At 40.3% G+C, this 18,202-nt stretch overlaps 1 protein-coding gene across 1 annotated transcript in view; it reads right to left on the reverse strand.

Annotated features, from left to right (window-relative positions):
* Nucleotides 1–5,418: 5,418 nt before the first annotated feature.
* The window catches only part of KCNU1 (potassium calcium-activated channel subfamily U member 1), a 165,482-nt gene continuing 152,698 nt past the window's right edge, over nucleotides 5,419–18,202 (reverse strand). Inside the window, 3 exon segments of the mRNA XM_036110253.2 lie at nucleotides 5,419–5,824; nucleotides 8,635–8,768; nucleotides 10,480–10,671. Of these exon segments, the coding sequence (XP_035966146.1) occupies nucleotides 5,419–5,824; nucleotides 8,635–8,768; nucleotides 10,480–10,671 (732 nt within the window).

Consider the following 18,202-nt stretch of genomic DNA (forward strand, 5'->3'; position numbering starts at 1 on the left):
GGAAAACAAAGCTGGAGGTATCACCACCCCAGATTTCAAGGTACACTGCAAAGCTACAATAACCTAAACAACATGGTACTGGCAGAAAAAATAAACATTTAGATCAAAGGAACAAAATAGAAAGCCCAGAAATAAACCCACACTAATATGATCAGTCTATGATAAAAGAGGCAAGAATATAAAATGGAGGAAAGCGTCTCTTCAATAAATGGTGCTGGGAAAACTGGACACCTATATGTGAAAGAATGAAACTGAAACACTTTATTATGCCATATACACAAAAATAAAGTCAAAATGAATTAAAGACCTAAATGTGAGATCTGAGACCATAACAATCCTAGATGAAAATATATGCAGTAATCTTTGACATTGGACATAGCAACATCTTTCTAGATAGGTCTCCTCAGGCAAGAGAAACAGAAACAAAAATAAATTATTGGGACTACATCAAAATAGAATCTTTGGCACAGCAAAGGAAATCATCAACAAAATGAAAAGGCAGCCTACTGAATAGAAGAAGATCTTTGCAAATGACATATATGAGAAGGGGTTAATATTCAAAATATATAAAATATACAATTCAACACTAAAAAAATCCAAATAATCCAGCTAAAAAATGGGCAGAGGACCTGAATAGACATTTTTCCAAAGAAGACAACCAGACGGCCAACACACACATGAAAAGATACTCAACATCACTAATCATCAGGGAAAAGCAAATCAAAACCACAATGAGATATCACCTAACACCTGTCAGAATTCTTATTATCAAAAAGACAAGAAATAACAAGTGTTAGTGAAGATGTGGAGAAAAAGGAACCCTCGTGCACTGTTGGTAGGATTTAGTCAACATAGTAAATCAGTGTAGCCACTGTAGAAAACAGGGTGTAGTTTCCTCAAAAAATTAAAAATAGAAATATGCTACAATCCAGTAATTCCATGACCTGATATCTACCCAAAGAAAACAAAAAACACTAATTCAAAAAGATATACGCACCCTTGTTTATTGCAGCATTATTTAGTCAAGATATAAAAACAACCTAGGTGTCCATCAATAGATGAATGAATAAAGAAGATGTGGTGTATATGGGTACACACACACACACACACACACACACACACACACACACACACTGGAATATTGCTCAGCCACAAAAAAAAAAAAAAAAAAAAAAAGATCTTGCCATTTGTGACAAGTTGGATGGACCTAGAGGGTATCATGCTAAGTGAAATAAGTCAGAAAAAGACAAATACCATATGATTTCACTTATATTAGAATCTGAAAACAAAACAAATGAACAAAGTAGAAACAGACCCATAAATACAGAGAACTGGTGGTTGTCAGAAGGGAGAGGGATGGGAAAAAGGGGTGAAGGGAAGTGGGAGGTGCAGGCTTCCAGTTATGAAATGAGTAAGTCATGAAGGTAAGAGGTACAGCATAGGGAATATAGACAATGGTATTTTAATAGCCCTATATGAAGACAGATGGTAGCTGCACTTGTGGGTGAGCATAGTATAACATATAGACTTGTTGAATTACGATGTTATATACCTGCAACTATTGTAATATTGTGTGTCAACCATACTTGAATAAAATAAAGGACTGAACAATCATTATGAATTAAGAATCCACTACATTAGTCAACTAATGTTCGACAAAGCAGGAAAGAATGTCCAATGGAAAAAAGATAGTCTCTTCAACAAATGGTGTTGGGAAAATTGGACAGCCACATGCAGAAGAATGAAACTGGACCATTTCCTTACACCACACACAAAAATAGACTCCAAATGGTTGAAAGACCTCAATGTGAGACAGGAGTCCATCAAAATCCTAAAGGAGAACACAGGCAGCAACCTCTTCGACCTCAGCCGCAGCAACTTATTCCTGGAAACATCGCCAAAGGCAAGGGAAGCAAGGGTAAAAATGAACTATTGGGACTTCATCAAGATAAAAAGCTTTCGCACAGCAAAAGAAACAGTCAACAAAACCAAAAGACAACCGACAGAATGGGAGAAGATATTTGCAAGTGACATATCAGATAAATGGCTAGTATCCAAAATCTACAAAGAACTTATCAAACTCAACACCCAAAGAACAAATGATCCAATCAAGAAATGGGCAGAAGATATGAACAGACATTTCTGCAAAGAAGACATCTAAATGGCCAACAGACACATGAAAAAGTGCTCAACATCACTCAGCACCAGGGAAATCCAAATCAAAACCTCAATGAGATACCACCTCACACCAGTCAGAATGGCTAAAATTAACAAGTCAGGAAACGACAGATGTTGGTGGGGGTGCGGAGAAAGGGGAACCCTCCTACACTGTTGGTGGGAATGCAAGCTGGTGCAGCCACTCTGGAAAACAGTATGGAGGTTCCTCAAAAAGTTGAAAATAGAGCTACCCCATGATCCAGCAATTGCACTACTGGGTGTTTACCCCAAAGATACAAATGTAGGGATCCGAAGGGGTACATGCACCCCAATGTATATAGCAGCAATGTCCACAATAGCCAAACTATGGAAAGAGCCAAGATGTCCATCGACAGATGAATGGATAAAGAAGAGGTGGTATATATATACATAATGGAATATTATGCAGCCATCAAAAGGAATGAAATCTTACCATTTGCAAGGATGTGGATGGAACTGGAGGGTATTATGCTGAGCTACATAAGTCAATCAGAGAAAGACATGTATCATATGATGTCAGTGATATGAGGAATCTTAATCTCAGGAAACAAACTGAGGGTTGCTGGAGTGGTGGGGGGGTGGGATGGATGGGGTGGCTGGGTTTTAGACATTGGGGAGGGTATATGCTATGGTGAGCCCTGTGAATTGTGTAAGACTGATGAATCACAGACCTGTACCTCTGAAACAAATAATCCATTATATGTTAAAAAAAAAAAAAAAAAAAAGAAGAAGATAGCAGGAAGGGAAAAATGAAGAGGGGGAAATTGGAGGGGTAGACGAACCATGAGAGACTGTGGACTCTGAGAAACAAACTGAGGGTTCTAGAGGGGAGGGGGGTGGGGGGATGGGTTAGCCTGGTGATGGGTATTAAAGAGGGCACGTTCTGCATGGAGCACTGGGTGTTATGCACAAACAATGAATCATGGAACACTATATCTAAAACTAATGATGTAATGTATGGGGATTAACATAACAATAAAAAAATTTATAAAAAAAACTAATGATGTATGGTGATTAACATAATAATAAAAAAGAAAAAACTAATGATGTAATGTCGGTGATTAACATAACATAATAAGAAAAAAGAAAAATATTTCTTGGAGTTGAAAAAAAAAAAAGAATCCACTATATTGCCAAAGGATCTAGTGTTATGACTTGTATTAAGATGTTGCCATTTATAAGTAAAGGGTTTGCTTCTGGAGTTATGGAATCACTTTGCACATGAGTCTAGGGGTATTTTGACAATTTTATCTATCAAGACTGGCAATATAAGTACTTGAATGTTGGCGATAGTGCAAATACCTCAATATTTCTTTAGCCATATTTCTGGTACCCAATCCCCTAAAATACTGAAAAATAAAGAATTACTCATTCTGATTTCTCTGCTGTGTTGGAAATGAGATCGTTTGTGGAATATGCTTTTACTCTGTAGAACTGAGATTGAGATGCTAATCAGATTGGTTGATATGTGTACAGCAGATTTGTGGCTTTTAAATAACCATAGGACTAATCTCCACTTTTTTTTCTCAGGAATATTTTGTTTCTACCAAATCTGCTATGTGTATAAAATGACCCAGTGAATGGGCAGAGGAATGATACTGCCTTTGAAGTAGATGTTTGGTGGAATGTCTTCCCAGACCATTAATCATCTTCCCTTTCTTCCCTGAGGACAAGTCCTTCACTGGGGGCACTCTGCTCCTCAGCCATTGATAGCTGGGGTGGGGTGGCCAAAGCTGAACCCACTACATACTTTTTTTCAGAAATCGGGATCTGAGATTCAGAGACAGCCAGTGAAATCTTTGATGCATCTATAACTCTACTTATAAATGTGGAATTGCAAGCGAATATATTTTGCCACATGTAATGAAAAACAAACAAACAAAAGTCAGTCTGTAAAAAGTGAAGAATGAAGAAGACTCAGGTAAGCTTAAAAAAGAAAAGGAAAAAAAAAAAAAAAGAATTTCCTTGGTCTCTGACAACTTTCCTTACAATGACTCCTTTTTTTCTCCACATAGGCTGAGTGGATTTTATTACAACCAAGGCTTAACTAATATAAAATGCTATTTCCTGTGGATGAGTGTTTTGTTTTTCTTCTAGTTTTGTTTCATTTCTTTTATTTATGTGCTTAGATGCAGAATGTAAGTGCTGGAGTCTACTCAATCAGGTTTAAACGTTGATGTGATCACTTGCTAGCAAAGTATACTAATTTGGATGCACTCATACTAAAAATTTACTCATTATCTGAAATTCAAATTTAACTGGGCATCCTTTCTTTTATCTAGCAACCTTATTTTTGACATAGTTTTTTCCTTTGTAAAATGGAGGTAATAACCAAATCAGAAAAGATGTTAAAAATGTCAAGGATATCATAAACATTATTTCAAATAATGTTTTAGAAATGTGGTTTATTATTTTCTTTTGTCTTCCCTTTTACCTGTGCTGTATCTATAACACAAGAAGGTGTTGCTTACAAAGACCACCCATTGGGAGTAAATGGTTCATTTTGGAACATGGGGAAATGTTTTATGCATTTTATGCAACAAGGTCTTTATTATCAGATTAGAGAATTTGGAAGACCATATACTTCTGTCTACTTGACTTCACCTAGGCACCCCATCCCAGAATACTCTAATATTCATTCTTGTGCTGGGCATATAGCTAGGTCTTAGTTATATACAGACTGGTTTCCAATTCAAACCAACATCTCCCCATCTGATCTTTCTCACCTTCTATAGAAAGAGATGAAGAAAGAAAAAGCATAAGGAATAAAGGAAGGAGATAATATAGTAGTTTACTATTTGCCTGCTTAAGGATAAAGAATGTAAGATTCTTTATTTCTCATCTCTTGTGTCTAAATTCTTCTCATTTTTTTTTTTTTTTATCTTGATGGCTTATATCCCCTGACTGGATGAACCCAACAAGTACTGAAGGACCTCTTTAACACAGCTCATTCTAACATGTTTTCTGCTTGAGGGACAAGGGACATAGAGCAATGAACTTTCTTTACAGAGCATTCATCATGCATTTCTTTATTTATAACTCTAGATCCAGTGGGATTGGATGAGACTTTTGTCTCTCCCCAGTGTGGGTTTGCTGATCCACCACTAAGCAATGGGCATAAGAGTGGCATGCTTCTGTTTTTATTTTCCTGTTCAAAGTCACCACCTCTGGAGGTGCTTTACAAGTAGCCAGCTAGGGGCTTGTGGAGAATATCAACAGGCCTTAGTTTGGTTTTGAAGAAGCAGGGGCATTCACCTCTGTGCTTTCCTTCATTTTTTCCTTCCCATTTTCTCTCACAGTTTCAGTTTCACCTAAATGTGTCTGGGATGATAGTTTATTGCTCTGAGTCAATACAGCTTGCTTAGAATCACTAACGGAAATAGTTTTTGGCTCCAAATAATGAACAGATGTCATCAAAGGTTTTGTTGTAGTCCGGTGGACTGGGTCAATAGTAGGAGAATGATTTATGTTTGTAGGTTTCTCTGATGTTGGCACTATATTTATCATTTCATATGGACTCTGAGATGAAGTATCCAATTTGTAATAAGAAGTGCTGAAAGGGATGGCACAAAACACAAGATCCGAGGGCAGGAGCTTAAAGTCATTGGCTGGCCGGGTGATCACAAACCTGTAAGAAAAGCCAAAGATGACTCCCAAACCTCTGCAACCGGGACAGTTGTGGCTACAGGCAATGGCCCAAACAAGGAAGTCTTTGTGCTGGGCCAGAGGAGGAAATGTTTTTTGTTCTGCTTTGCTTCACTGGTTTCTTATTAAGAGTAAATACCTTTGACACAGAGCAACAGAAGTCCTAGACTAGGAATTAGGAGACTAACATTCACTCCTGCCTCTGAACCCAAGCATCTCTGACCTGAGTTCGGCATGGCATCTCCCTTCCTTGGGCCTTGATTTGTTCATCATTTTAATGGGAGAGGGATAGGACGGAGATGTGGACTGACTGATCTCTAATGGTCTTTTGGGCTCCAGGTTTCTCTGCTTTTAATATCCACTACACTAATGAATTCAGTCAGCCCAATATTGAGCACTTGACCAAGCTTTATAAAAAATCAGAGGATTACATACTTCCAGCTATTTCCATTCTAGCTTAGGCCTACCCTAACACTTAATGCCACAAACTTTCACACACAGTGCAGTGCGGCCAGTGTGGGGGGAAGAATATTAAACTGAAGTTTTATTTGAAATTTTGACTAGTAAGCAAATAGTGAATGTCAATGAGTCTTAAAGAACACCCAGAGCCTGGACCTGCATAAAAAGACTTCATAGGGAAGTAGGATGCCTTAACCTAGTATCAGGCACATAGCAAATTCTCAATAATGTGAGTTAAGTTAATGAACACACCAGTGTTCATGTCAGAACACTGAGGCAGAATAACCTTTCATGCCTTTCATCCTGCATTTCTTCATTGCTGTCCCAAGTGGTCACCTCTTCTTTCCTGAACAACCATCTCAGCGCACCTCTGACCTCTTTTCGTTGAATAATCTTCCCCCTTTTATCTTTCCCACTGAGTCCCCTGTAATGTCTATAATAGTTTAAGCAAGACCTACTATAGTCAAAGACTCCCTTTGAAACAGAAATATCATTTCCTTCCTGGAGGTCCTCTCAAGTATAGGCTGCATGTTCTCCCAATTACTGAGCTCCATGGGTTTTCCGGAGGTGTTGGAGCAAGGGCATGGAGTTCAGGCAGAGAGAGAGAGAAACCAGCATCATTCGTGCTTCCCAGTGCTGCTTCCAGAACATCACTGCTCCCTCAGCATCTTTGTGATTAATGCTCTATAGCCGTATCACCCTCCCTCTCGATTCATCGGTGTCATCTACAGACCTCCATATTTATTTAGGCCTCTGGCACTTGGGACACTTTTTCTTTCAAACTCTAGCACCACTATCATCTCAGCAATGGCTATGCCTATACTTCACGGGGAAATCCTGGTGTTACACACAAATTCCTTTGAGCACAGCCCTCACCTATGGCTATGTTTGTCTTGGCACCCATTCTTTTCCTTCCTTTCTCTGATGAGTAGAAAAATCTTCTTTCCATTCAAGACTACCCCACTTTGAGTAGCTTGGTTTCTTTCCCCTTAGAAAAGAGAACAAGTTTCCTTCAATATTCTTCCACTCTATTGTTTTTAATCTCTCCTTCTTCTACTGAATCTTGTCCATTCCCACTGTGAGGATCCTAGTTTGGACCTATATTACTGTGTTGTCTGTAGATTGCACACTCTCTTTTCCCCTCCTGCCCTCCACATGCATTTCCTCTATGTTCTCCTACACTGTGGTCAGATTGCTCTTTCAACTGAAATCTGAGCATATCGCTCCCATAATTTATACATGTAAAACACAGTGGTCTAGAAATGAGGCAGTTAATAAACATTTACCCAATGAGTCCAGCAGAAAACAAGTAAATCTTTCCAATGTGGACAGTGGCTTTCAGCTTTAAGAAGTTGTATAGACAAGCTGATACAGCCACTCTGGAAAACAGTATGGTAGTTCCTCAAGATGTTAAAAATAGAGCTACCCTATGACCCAGTGATTGCACTACTAGGTATTTACCCCAAAGATACAGATGTAGTAAAAAGAAGGGGCACATGCACCCCAATCTTCATAGCAGCAATATCCACAATAACCAAACTGTGAAAGGAACCAAGATGCCCTTCAACACACGAATGGATAAAGAAGATGTGGTACATATATACAATGGAATATTACTCAGCCATCAGAAAGGATGAATACCCACCATTTGCATCGACATGGATGGAACTGGAGGAGATTACGCTAAGTGAAATCAGTCAAGCAGAGAAAGACAATTATCATATGGTTTCACTCATATATGGAACAAAAGGAATAGAGTAGAGGACCACAGGGGAAGGGAGGGAAAACTGAATGGGAAGAAATCAGAGAGGGAGACAAACCATGAGAGACTCTGGATTCCAGGAACCAAACTGAGGGTTACAGAAGGGAGGGGTGTGGGGAGATGGGGTGACTGGGTGATGGGTACTAAGGTGGGCACGTGTTGGGATGAGCACTGGGTGTTATATGCAACTAATGAATTGTTGAACACTACATCAAAAACTAATGATGTACTATATGTTAGCTAACAGAACATAATAAAAATAAATAAATAAAGATTAAAAAAAAAGAAGTTGCATAGACATGGATGAGGGGTAAGTTACAAAAGAATCCTGATTTAAAATCTGGGTCTACATCTCAGGTTTCACTGGGGACAGGGACACCATTATCCTTACATGGTCAATATTAATTTGATCATCAGTTCATTCATGTTATTTACACCCAGCTTCCTTCTTCCTATATCACTGTCTACTTCCCCTGGACCCTTCTTTGTAATTATGGACCCTGAGCTCTGGACTTCTCTTTCACATTGAATAAAGTAGCTTTGGCTCTTATGCTTGGATAGATGGGTAGCACTCTCCAAGTAAGCATACTCCCCTTTTTTGTTCCGGCTTGTTCTCCTCTTCATCTATCATGCGGTATAAACCAAGGCACAGGATTCCAAAATTATCTAATGAGCCACAGAACACTTGCCCAAATGTCTTTCTTGGCTGGGGAGAAAAGAGAAAAACATGTGTCTGTTGGTACTTTAAGCAATAACAAGCACTTACTGGAAAGTTATTATCTTTCCTTGTAGTAAAAGTTTGGAAGACCCAAAAGCTGTTTCCTAATATCTTTTATGGTGGCAGTGTCAAGTAGGAAATTAGGTTTATGATAAGTTTTGAGCATCTAATCCCAGTGATTGTTTTTATCACTGTAATCTTTCAAGAGCCTCTTGTGGGCGTGACATAGCATGTTGTTATGCTAGTTTTTATTACTACTGCTATTTTGGTAACCATTAAAGAAGTAACAATGAGTAAAAGATTGGAAAATTCAGTTTTCAAGCTATATAATGGGTTGGGATGTTCAGTGACCCCCAGAGTGTGATCTTCTTATCCTACTCTACCACAGTTTACAGTCCCAAGTATTCCTCTTGACACTGCTCTCAGGCTATAGCCAACAAGGGCATGATGGATAGACAATAGGGTCAAAGCATCAGCAAATGCATTCAATGAAGCCACGTGAGAACAGTTTGTCTCATTATGTGATTCTCTAGGGTAGAGAACAAAGTGAGGACAAGATACAAGTGAAGAAAGGAAGGAGAACAATGTTGACCAGTCCACTGTCACCTCTGATACTGACAAGAAGTTGCCAGCAGCAGTTGTCCTGGGCTTATAATCACTCCCAATTCAATCTCGGGTGAGGAACCCAGGACCACAGAAATGCAAAGGACCAAAATGTGCTAAGGGAACTTTGCCATATTGTTTGCACCTGCAATTCAGATGTATGGAGCATGGGGTTTTCCCTTTTTGGCAGTATCTATCAAGACGTATCAGGTACAGAGACCTGGAAGAGCCTGCTCCATGTGAGGGGGATTCTGCTGATGTCCTCTGAACAAAAAATATTTCCTTAAAATGCCCTGCCCTGGACAACTGGTAGAGAGCTAAATGTAATGTCAACCAAAGCTAAACCAAAAGGCACTGATAACTACATTACTCATTCCCAGGCTAGACTCCACTGTGATCCCCAAACACCCAGATGCCCCACTGCATATGCCATAATGACCTTTTCCCCTTGCATTTTCCACTGGCTAGCCCAATCTGAGTCTTAGACCCAAACACAGAACGCTTCTGCCTGACTTAGGCTGACATGATCAGATTTCTTTATCAGCTCAGGTATAGGAAGAGTAAGCAGAGCCTGGGTCAGACTGCCTTGGAGGGTCCCTTGCTTTTCCAGTGGGACAAAGTGTGGCCTCAGACAAGTCCTTTTTTCTCTGAGTCTCAGCTTCTTGATCTGTTCAGTGCAATTAATAACAATGCCTACCATATAAATCCTTGGACAGGTTAAGTAAACAACAACAACAAAGCAGACTGGCACAGGGAACATGCTCAGTAAATATTAGTTATTATAATTATTAATACCCTTGCTAAGGTACAAAGTTATTAGATTTCTCAGATGCTTCCTGCACACTTGGATTTTTTATCTGGAAGATGAGGATAATAATTCCTGTCTTACCTACCTCCTGGAATTGTAAAAAAAATAAATAGGATATGTGAAAATACACTTTAAATTCTAAAATACTCTATGAATACAAGGTTGTATTAGATTTTGTTATTCTTTCTATGCTCTAGGCCATCTAGGAACCCAAATAGCCTGAATCATTTTCAGAAACCCAGACTGGTAAGGAAGTGGGAACCTTTATCATGATAGGAGTAGACTCACTTTAATGTCTGACAAGATGGTTTCCGTTAAGGACAGAAGCCCCAGCTTACACCGCGCTCTTCCAGACATAATTGAAGTGCAGCTGTGGGTCAGCCCATAGATACTCTTATCCAAATGCTGTTCCAGCTGAGAACTTATCCCTCCTGTCACCAGCATCTGAAGTAATTCCAGGACATGATAATTGTAGAAGGCCTGGAAAGCAAGGACAAGCCGTGTGGAAAGTCAGAAGAGCCAGCACAGACACTGTGGAGGTGTACAGTCTTGCAGACTTAGGGGGCATCGCTGTTTGAAATGGACCCAGTGTGGCAAAACAGGGTCTCTCGTCATCATTATTAAAATCAACTAAAAGCTCTCAGTTCAGGTAGGGCACTGGGTTAGGCAAAGTACAGAGAAAATACCATTGACCCAGCTCCTGCTCCCTTGGGCTCACACTGTGGCAGAAGAAAGTGGGTAATGATGCTAACACCAAGGATGCCCCCCCCCTCCAAAAATAGCCAGAGGAGTATGTCAGACCACAGATACCCTAATAATCATCAACATATATTTAAAACTATGTATTTAATGTGACTGCTATAGATTTTTCCTTAGGGGACTATTGACATTATTACTGTCATCTGTAACTGAATCTTCTGGATGTGAGCCTACTTATATTAAGTAGGTTAAAAGATGACTTCAAATGCCTTTTCCTCCCTAATGTCCTGACTGATGGTCTCCTCCTTTTGATTGTGACCTGCCTGAGGACAGGTATTGACTTGGGTCTTATTAATATTTAGGTCTCCCGTAGCTCTTAGGTACTACACAAATAGTAGGTGTTGAATAAATTAATAGAATTTTGGAATCTTTGGCATCAAAATGAAACCAAAGGAGGATGTGTGGGACAACTTCTTATTTTGAAAACTACTTTGAGTCTGAATAAACCTAGCTATGTTCTTAAACCCAAAGGATTCCTATCGTATTTAGTGTAAACTAGGCATTGGCATACATGTAAATAGCACTGTAATATATTACCCATTAGATTTTCCCAAATCTATTGAATACATAGTGTTTTAAATGTTCAACCTTTTGTTTTATCTAAATTAGACTTTTACTCCAGCAGACATGAGGATTTATATGTTCATATATTACTTATAAAAATAATAGGAATGACCTCAATTGTTACTGTCGTAGAAATTTTCCAGTTCACTTTCTCTAAATTCAGGGACTTGTCTTCTGCAGACTGAATTATGATAGGGGCCTGTTTACTAGTCTTCCTGTCTTGTTTTTATTCTTACTTGCAATCCCTGTTCAAAATCTTTCCAGAGAGATTCTCTAGGACACCAATCAAATCATGCTGTCCCCCTCCTCAAACCTTCAATGTCATATCCCTGCTATAAAACCAAGCTCATCTCCTCCATTAATGGTGCCCTCCAGTGCACGACAGTCTATCTGTTGCTCTAGCTACATATTTACTCCTTCATGCCTTTGCTTTGGAACATCTGACTGATCGCTCATCAAACTCTATGGTTGGCAAACTCTATGCTAGTCTCCTCATCAGAAAGAAGTTTTCCATGCAGAACATGCCCTCTTTAATACCCATCACCAGGCTGGGTGTTATACGCAAACAATGAATCATGGAACACTACATCAAAAACTAATGATGTAATGTATGGTGATTAACATAACATAATAAAAAAAAAGAAAGAAGTTTTCCTTTCTTTGTGATCCCACAGCCACTGGCTTTTGCTCCATTTCATCCTTCTATATTTTATAGTTAGTAGTTTGTCTGAAACACACCTGACTTTGAATCTTAGCTGAGATTAATCTTAGCTGAATAACCCTAGCTATGTTCTTAAACTATTTTCCCAAAGAATTCCTATCATATTTAGTGTAAACTAGGCATTGGCATACATGTAAATAGCACTGTAATATATTACCCATTAGATTTTCCCAAATCTATTGAATACATAGTGTTTTAAATGTTCAACCTTTTGTTTTATCTAAAAACTTAGCTGAATCCTAGCTGAGTACTTTTGGACAATTCATGTCCAGGAACAGTTTTATAACCTTTAAAGTTGACATGATAATACCATCTTTGAGCCTTGTTTGTGGGATGAAATGAGATATACCACACACATTACTAAATTCTGTTCTCAGGTATTGGGATCGCCTGGAAGGATGTTCATGAGTATAGATTTCTGGGATCCAAGATCCATTGGATCAGAATGTATGGAGAGGAGTGGGCATCAGAAATTTAAAGGCCACCTCTGGTGGTTCTGCCACTGGTTGGTGCTCAGATCACCCTCTGGGGCAACACTTCCTTAAATGATATGGTCTTTCAGAGGACAGACTTTGTCAATTTAACATTCATGTCCTCAGGGGTGCATTGAACAAGGCAGGTGTTAAACAGCTGTAAGAATACTAACTGCAATTGGCAGTCAGTTTTTAACAAATAAATATTGCTAGTAAAATGTAGAAGCCATTGGAACAAGAGGGTCTAAGAAATAATATAAGGTATATGAATTAAGATAGAATAACAGGAAAATAAGTTTTAAAATAGTTTTTAGGTTAAAAGATGACATCAAATGCCTTTTCCTCCCTAATGTCCTGACTGAAGTGATCCACTGACTGATGGTTTCCTCCTTATTTCTTCTTTGTTCCATTTTGCTACTACCCAGAAGGGTGCTTATGGAATCAGCTCCCTGAAATCCAGGCATGAACAGGGGATGTAAATCCAGGTTGAGCCACAATCCGTTTAAGAACAAGTGGCCATAGTGTAGAGTGATCAAACATAATGCTGTTAGAATAATTCTCCACTGATTAAAGAAAAGGTATAAATTCTAGGGTTATCCTGGTGTCAAGGGCTCTAGGGAAACATGTACTTTACATATTTAACTGAGAGAGGCTTAGCTTTTGAATATATCATTTCTTCAGTTTTGACATCAAAAGGATTGCAATTCTATATTGGGGAAAATAAAGGGATTTACATGTCACTCTTACTCCATGAGCTCATCTAGTATTCTTATTATTCAGGGTTCTATGGTATTGATCTCTTTCTTTTTTCCCTCTCTCCTTTCCTCCCTTCCTTCCTCCCTCCTCCCTTCCTTTTCTTTTTTCTTTCTCAAGAAAATAGGAAAGTTGAAATGTGCTTCAAATATTTTAAGACCTTTAAACTTGGATACTGTTTCTAATATAATCAGATTTACTAGAATTTGGACTTTCAGGGTTAGAAAATGTTGCAGCCCAAAGTGTTTTGACTTCTAGCTACAATGAAGCTGTAGGTCTCTCTCACAACTTACAATATTACTTAATAACATAGGTACTAACATCCTACCTACTTGCTGCTTTTTATTCTGAAAATCTAACCGCAAAAGGCCTTAAGATCAAACATTCTCTGAGAAATACTTCTGAGAATGAGGCTACATGGTAAGAAAACTACAACTAACCAGCTGAATGACCTTAAGGGAGTCACGTAACCTCTGTGAGCTTCAATTTCCTTACTTGTAAGGAAATTGCTCCCTACGTTCATGTCCAGTTCTGAAGTTCTATTGTTACAAAGCTGTGTAAGAGTCCTGCTTATGGACCTGAGTGTCTCTCCATATTTTTTTATAACATTAAGCTGATAAAGGATTAAAAGTGAATCTGAATTCTATTTTCTAATGATATGTTTTCCCATCTGGGGAAGGAGTTTACAGTAGTCCACCAGAGGCTATTTGAGACCCTAGCGTCAGCTGTATCAGATTTGGAGGGCAACACTATTATTTTATGTTGAGAAAAAAATCACAAGTGTATCAGGGGATAGAATAAAAAACTACATGAAATCCAAAACAAAACTTCAGTAAAAGCAGTGATGACTTCACAGCACATTATTCAGGCTTCATTCTATCCTCGGGACTTGCACATTCATTCCTTTGCATTTATTAAGGGGGAATGGAGAAAAAGGGGGAGAAGTCAGAGTCAAGACCAGTGATCTCATCTTGTTTCTGACTTGGCTGAGGTGTTAGCCACCTTTTTCCTGAGGGAGTCTGTCTGAAATTCATCTGTATTCCCCCTTGCACTTCTGTGTAGTGTGGGCATCAGGGAAACAGACCTTGAATTATAACTTCTGACTATGCAGCAATGGAAAACAGATCTCTTGGTGCATGGAGCTGGGCAGCAGGTTGGAAGAACCACCTAGAAGGTGTTCTTTGGGGAGGGGAATTATGGGACAAAAGGCACATGCAAAATTGGGTGGGATGGTGGACTCCTGTCTCTTATACAGGACTCTTGACTGGAAACTGGAAATCTATCCCAGAAGAGAGAACAGGATTCTGGTCCTTTCATTTTATGCCTCCCTCTCTGTTGGTCATATATTCTAACTTCTAGGGAGCAGTTTTCCAAATCTTCTTAACAACAGACATCATCCTTCACATCAAATCCTAGGCAGAAGCCTCATGCACAGCACAGATGAAAGCAGTTGTTCTGACTGGGGGGACAGGTGCAGGCAGGGGAGCATGATGGGGTAGGTGCACCCTGGGCTCCTTCCTGCTTGTCTGCTCAGCACCGCCTGAGCACCAGGGGTAGATTCCTTTAAGCAAAACTTGAAAATCAATGCACTGGAAGGATACTCATGATCACAGAAAGAGCTTTCTGGAAGGACAGAGGACTATGACAGCGAGGTCTAACTCTGGAATCATACAAAGTGGGGTTCGAAAACCAGCTTGTCATCTGTAAATGCTGTGACTTTGGCACTTTATTTGCCCTGCTAAGCCTCAGATTCTTGATTTGTAAAATGAGGCTCATAATTGTATTCTTCTAATTGGTTGAAAGAAGAATTAAAGTATTGTAGCAAAGACCTTGGCCCAAAGTAAGTGCTTCAGAGATGTTATTACTCTTCCTATCACAGTTGTTGCTCTGTTTATTAACATTATTCCAGCAAGAAAATTTATTGGGAGAAGTTACCTTGAGGTCTGTGTTGGGAAAGACCCGTAGGTGTGATCTGGAGGCAGAGAACTGTGATCATTAGTGGTGGCTGCCATGGAAATGTTTTAGAGAAGTGATAACCATGGAGCCCACAACTGCTATCCTAACTTTAAGGGGAGACCAAGATCTTTGCCTTTCTCTCCCACTTCTCAGCATGAAGATGCTCCAATATGTATGGAGAAGAAACTGGAGTGTTGACAAATGTATTCTGTAGCTACCACAGTGGTGGCTCCCAGATGTTTTCAGTGTCAGAGGATATATGTTCTCTTCTCCAAGGCTACTGCTCTCATTTCCACGAGATCAGGTGTAAGGTAAGAGACTACCCAAGATCAAAGAGTACTCAGAAGACTCAAGATGATAGAATTTGAGGCCCAGACCTGGCCTTTGGGCTCCTTCTTTCTGTGTGGCTGGACAATGGGAAGTCACCCTCACCCTTATAAAGCCAAGTGGACCCAGTAGCACCAGACCTAGGGGCAAGGGAATCAAGAGTGGGCAGTATGACCAGGTCATTTTCAAAGGTCTAGTTCAGCTCATCATGGCCAGAGATTTGGGACTGGCACTCCAAATAGTATTAAAGTGTGTTCATTTTGTTGTGTCATGAATCATTAAGGATTCAAGAGCTGAGGCAGAAGGCTACCAGGTAGATATGCAGAAGGTCAAGACCCAAGCCAGCCCCCTTGATAGAAAGATTTGCCCGAAGCTTCATTGCTATGCTTGTGACCTCATGTGACTCCCCCCTGGATCAGGCACAGTGTGGGTTTTCTCTCTCCCACAGACTTCACTGTGGGAAAGACTCCTGAGTTTTTACATAGCTTATTTCCTTTTCCAGGAGGACTAGATTGTCCTCCCTGTGGAGAAGCCCACAGATACAATATCTGAAGGCAGCCTGGGAGGTGGTGCTACTCCTCAGTGTGGTCACAAGACCTATGGTGAGTGGGGAGAGGCCCAGCTGCTGGCTCCCATGACCACGTTTGTGTTTGCTGTGCTGGCTGACATGATGTGTTCATTTGTTTTAATGTCTCTCTCAGCCCTCTTCTGCCCATCCTGCTCTCCCCACTAGCTCTAAACAGAGTCTGTGACTTTGTTCCTACCTCTGGGGACCAGTGGAGTTTAATTAAGGTTCCAGTGTAATTTAAGGCACAAAGCTGCCTGCCATCTAGGGATCTCTGAGGAGAACTGGGACCTTAACCCCATTTAAAATGTATCCTGCAGACAGGTCCAGTTCATCCAAAGTCACCTTCTGCCTGACATTCCAGTCATTAATTACCAGCAAAGTAACTGACATATCAATGACAGACAGTGATAAAACCCTTTCCCTGACAGAGCTACCTTCCCAGAAAAGTCACCTGACTTGACTCCTGGCTCAGTCAAGGCTGAATGCTGCCTAACCCTTTAGGAAATTCATTGTCTACCAACTTGTTGAATGTTAAACTATCACTGACCTGGTATTATCTCTCTGAGAGCTTGATGGGATTTATGAGATGCCCTCCCCCACCCCCAATGCTCAGGGAAGCAGAGCCTAAGGCAACATAATCCCCTCAGGGCCAGTGGCACTGACACCATGAGGGCAGTGTGTGTGGCCTAGCCATGCTCCCCAAAAACTGCAAACCGTGCCTTTGAGGCACCCACACAGTTCAGGAATGATGCCCCTTCCACACGGAATTACAGAAGGCTACAAGTTTATCAAGCTGTGTTCAGAGCCCTGTGCATCTGTACACTGATATACAGCCAGGCTGCAATGCTTCCCTTGGAAAATCTGGGGAGAAAGAGTCTGGGAGGTTGTAGGTAACAAGGATTTCCTTTGGAGGAGTTCTTGTGGCCATTTACGAATGGGTACGTACAGATTTTGTGTTTTGGTCCAATTCCTTGAATGAACCAAGAGTGCTTGCAGCTCAATGCCTTTTCCCTTTTTCCCTCTGCCTGGTGTGTTTCCTTCCCAAAGATCAGAACGGTGTGTGCTCTCTTCTCTTCTGGAGCTAGATTCCCATGCCACCATGTCAGTGCTGTCTTCCTTCCCTGGCCATGCTATTGAAACTTTCAGCTCCTTTCCTAATCCCTGTATTTCTCATTTCACATTGCCTTAGCCTTCTAGCTATCTGACATGCCACATATGTTCCTTATTTATCATGTTTCTGTTACTCTTCTCCATGAGCCCGAGCTCCATATGGGCACAGACGTTGGTCTATTTCATCACTGCTGTACTCCTAGCACTTGGAACAGTGTGCCCTGCACAGAGTAGGTATTCGCTCAGTGAATTAGCTCTACTTATGGAAATACCATAGTCGAGGCAAGGGACCTGCTCAGAGGCTAAAGAGGAGGTGAGAGCTGAAGAGCAACCATGTAGTCAAAAACACACCCCAGGAGTGGGGTAACATGGAGGGAGGGTTGACTTAGTTCTGAACAAAGCTCATACCTCCAAAGGCCAAAGCTTTTCCTTGGTCCCCATGTCTCCTTATGGCTGATTTCTGTATAAGCTGTTGGGGATATTTTAGAGAGAAGAGAAAGCAATGTCTTCTAAGCTCTGAAACCAGAGCTTGGTCTGCCAAGATGCACTTGAAGCTAAAAGGTAGGCACCTTGCTTTTTATGTGCTCATTCCTCCTGGTACTAAGTGTTCTGGTTCTAAGGGCCAGACATGTTTTTAATCTTGAAACTGTGAAAATTTGGCTTCTCTTGCCAAGTAGTTGTGAAAAAAGATGAAATAATGTATGTGAACAAGCTTTTTCAGAGAATCAAAGAGAACTCTGAATTGTGAGGCATTCTCCTTATTTCCCAAAGCTTGAACCA

Source organism: Halichoerus grypus, chromosome 3 (assembly GCF_964656455.1).
Source record: "Halichoerus grypus chromosome 3, mHalGry1.hap1.1, whole genome shotgun sequence".
NCBI lineage: Eukaryota > Metazoa > Chordata > Mammalia > Carnivora > Phocidae > Halichoerus > Halichoerus grypus.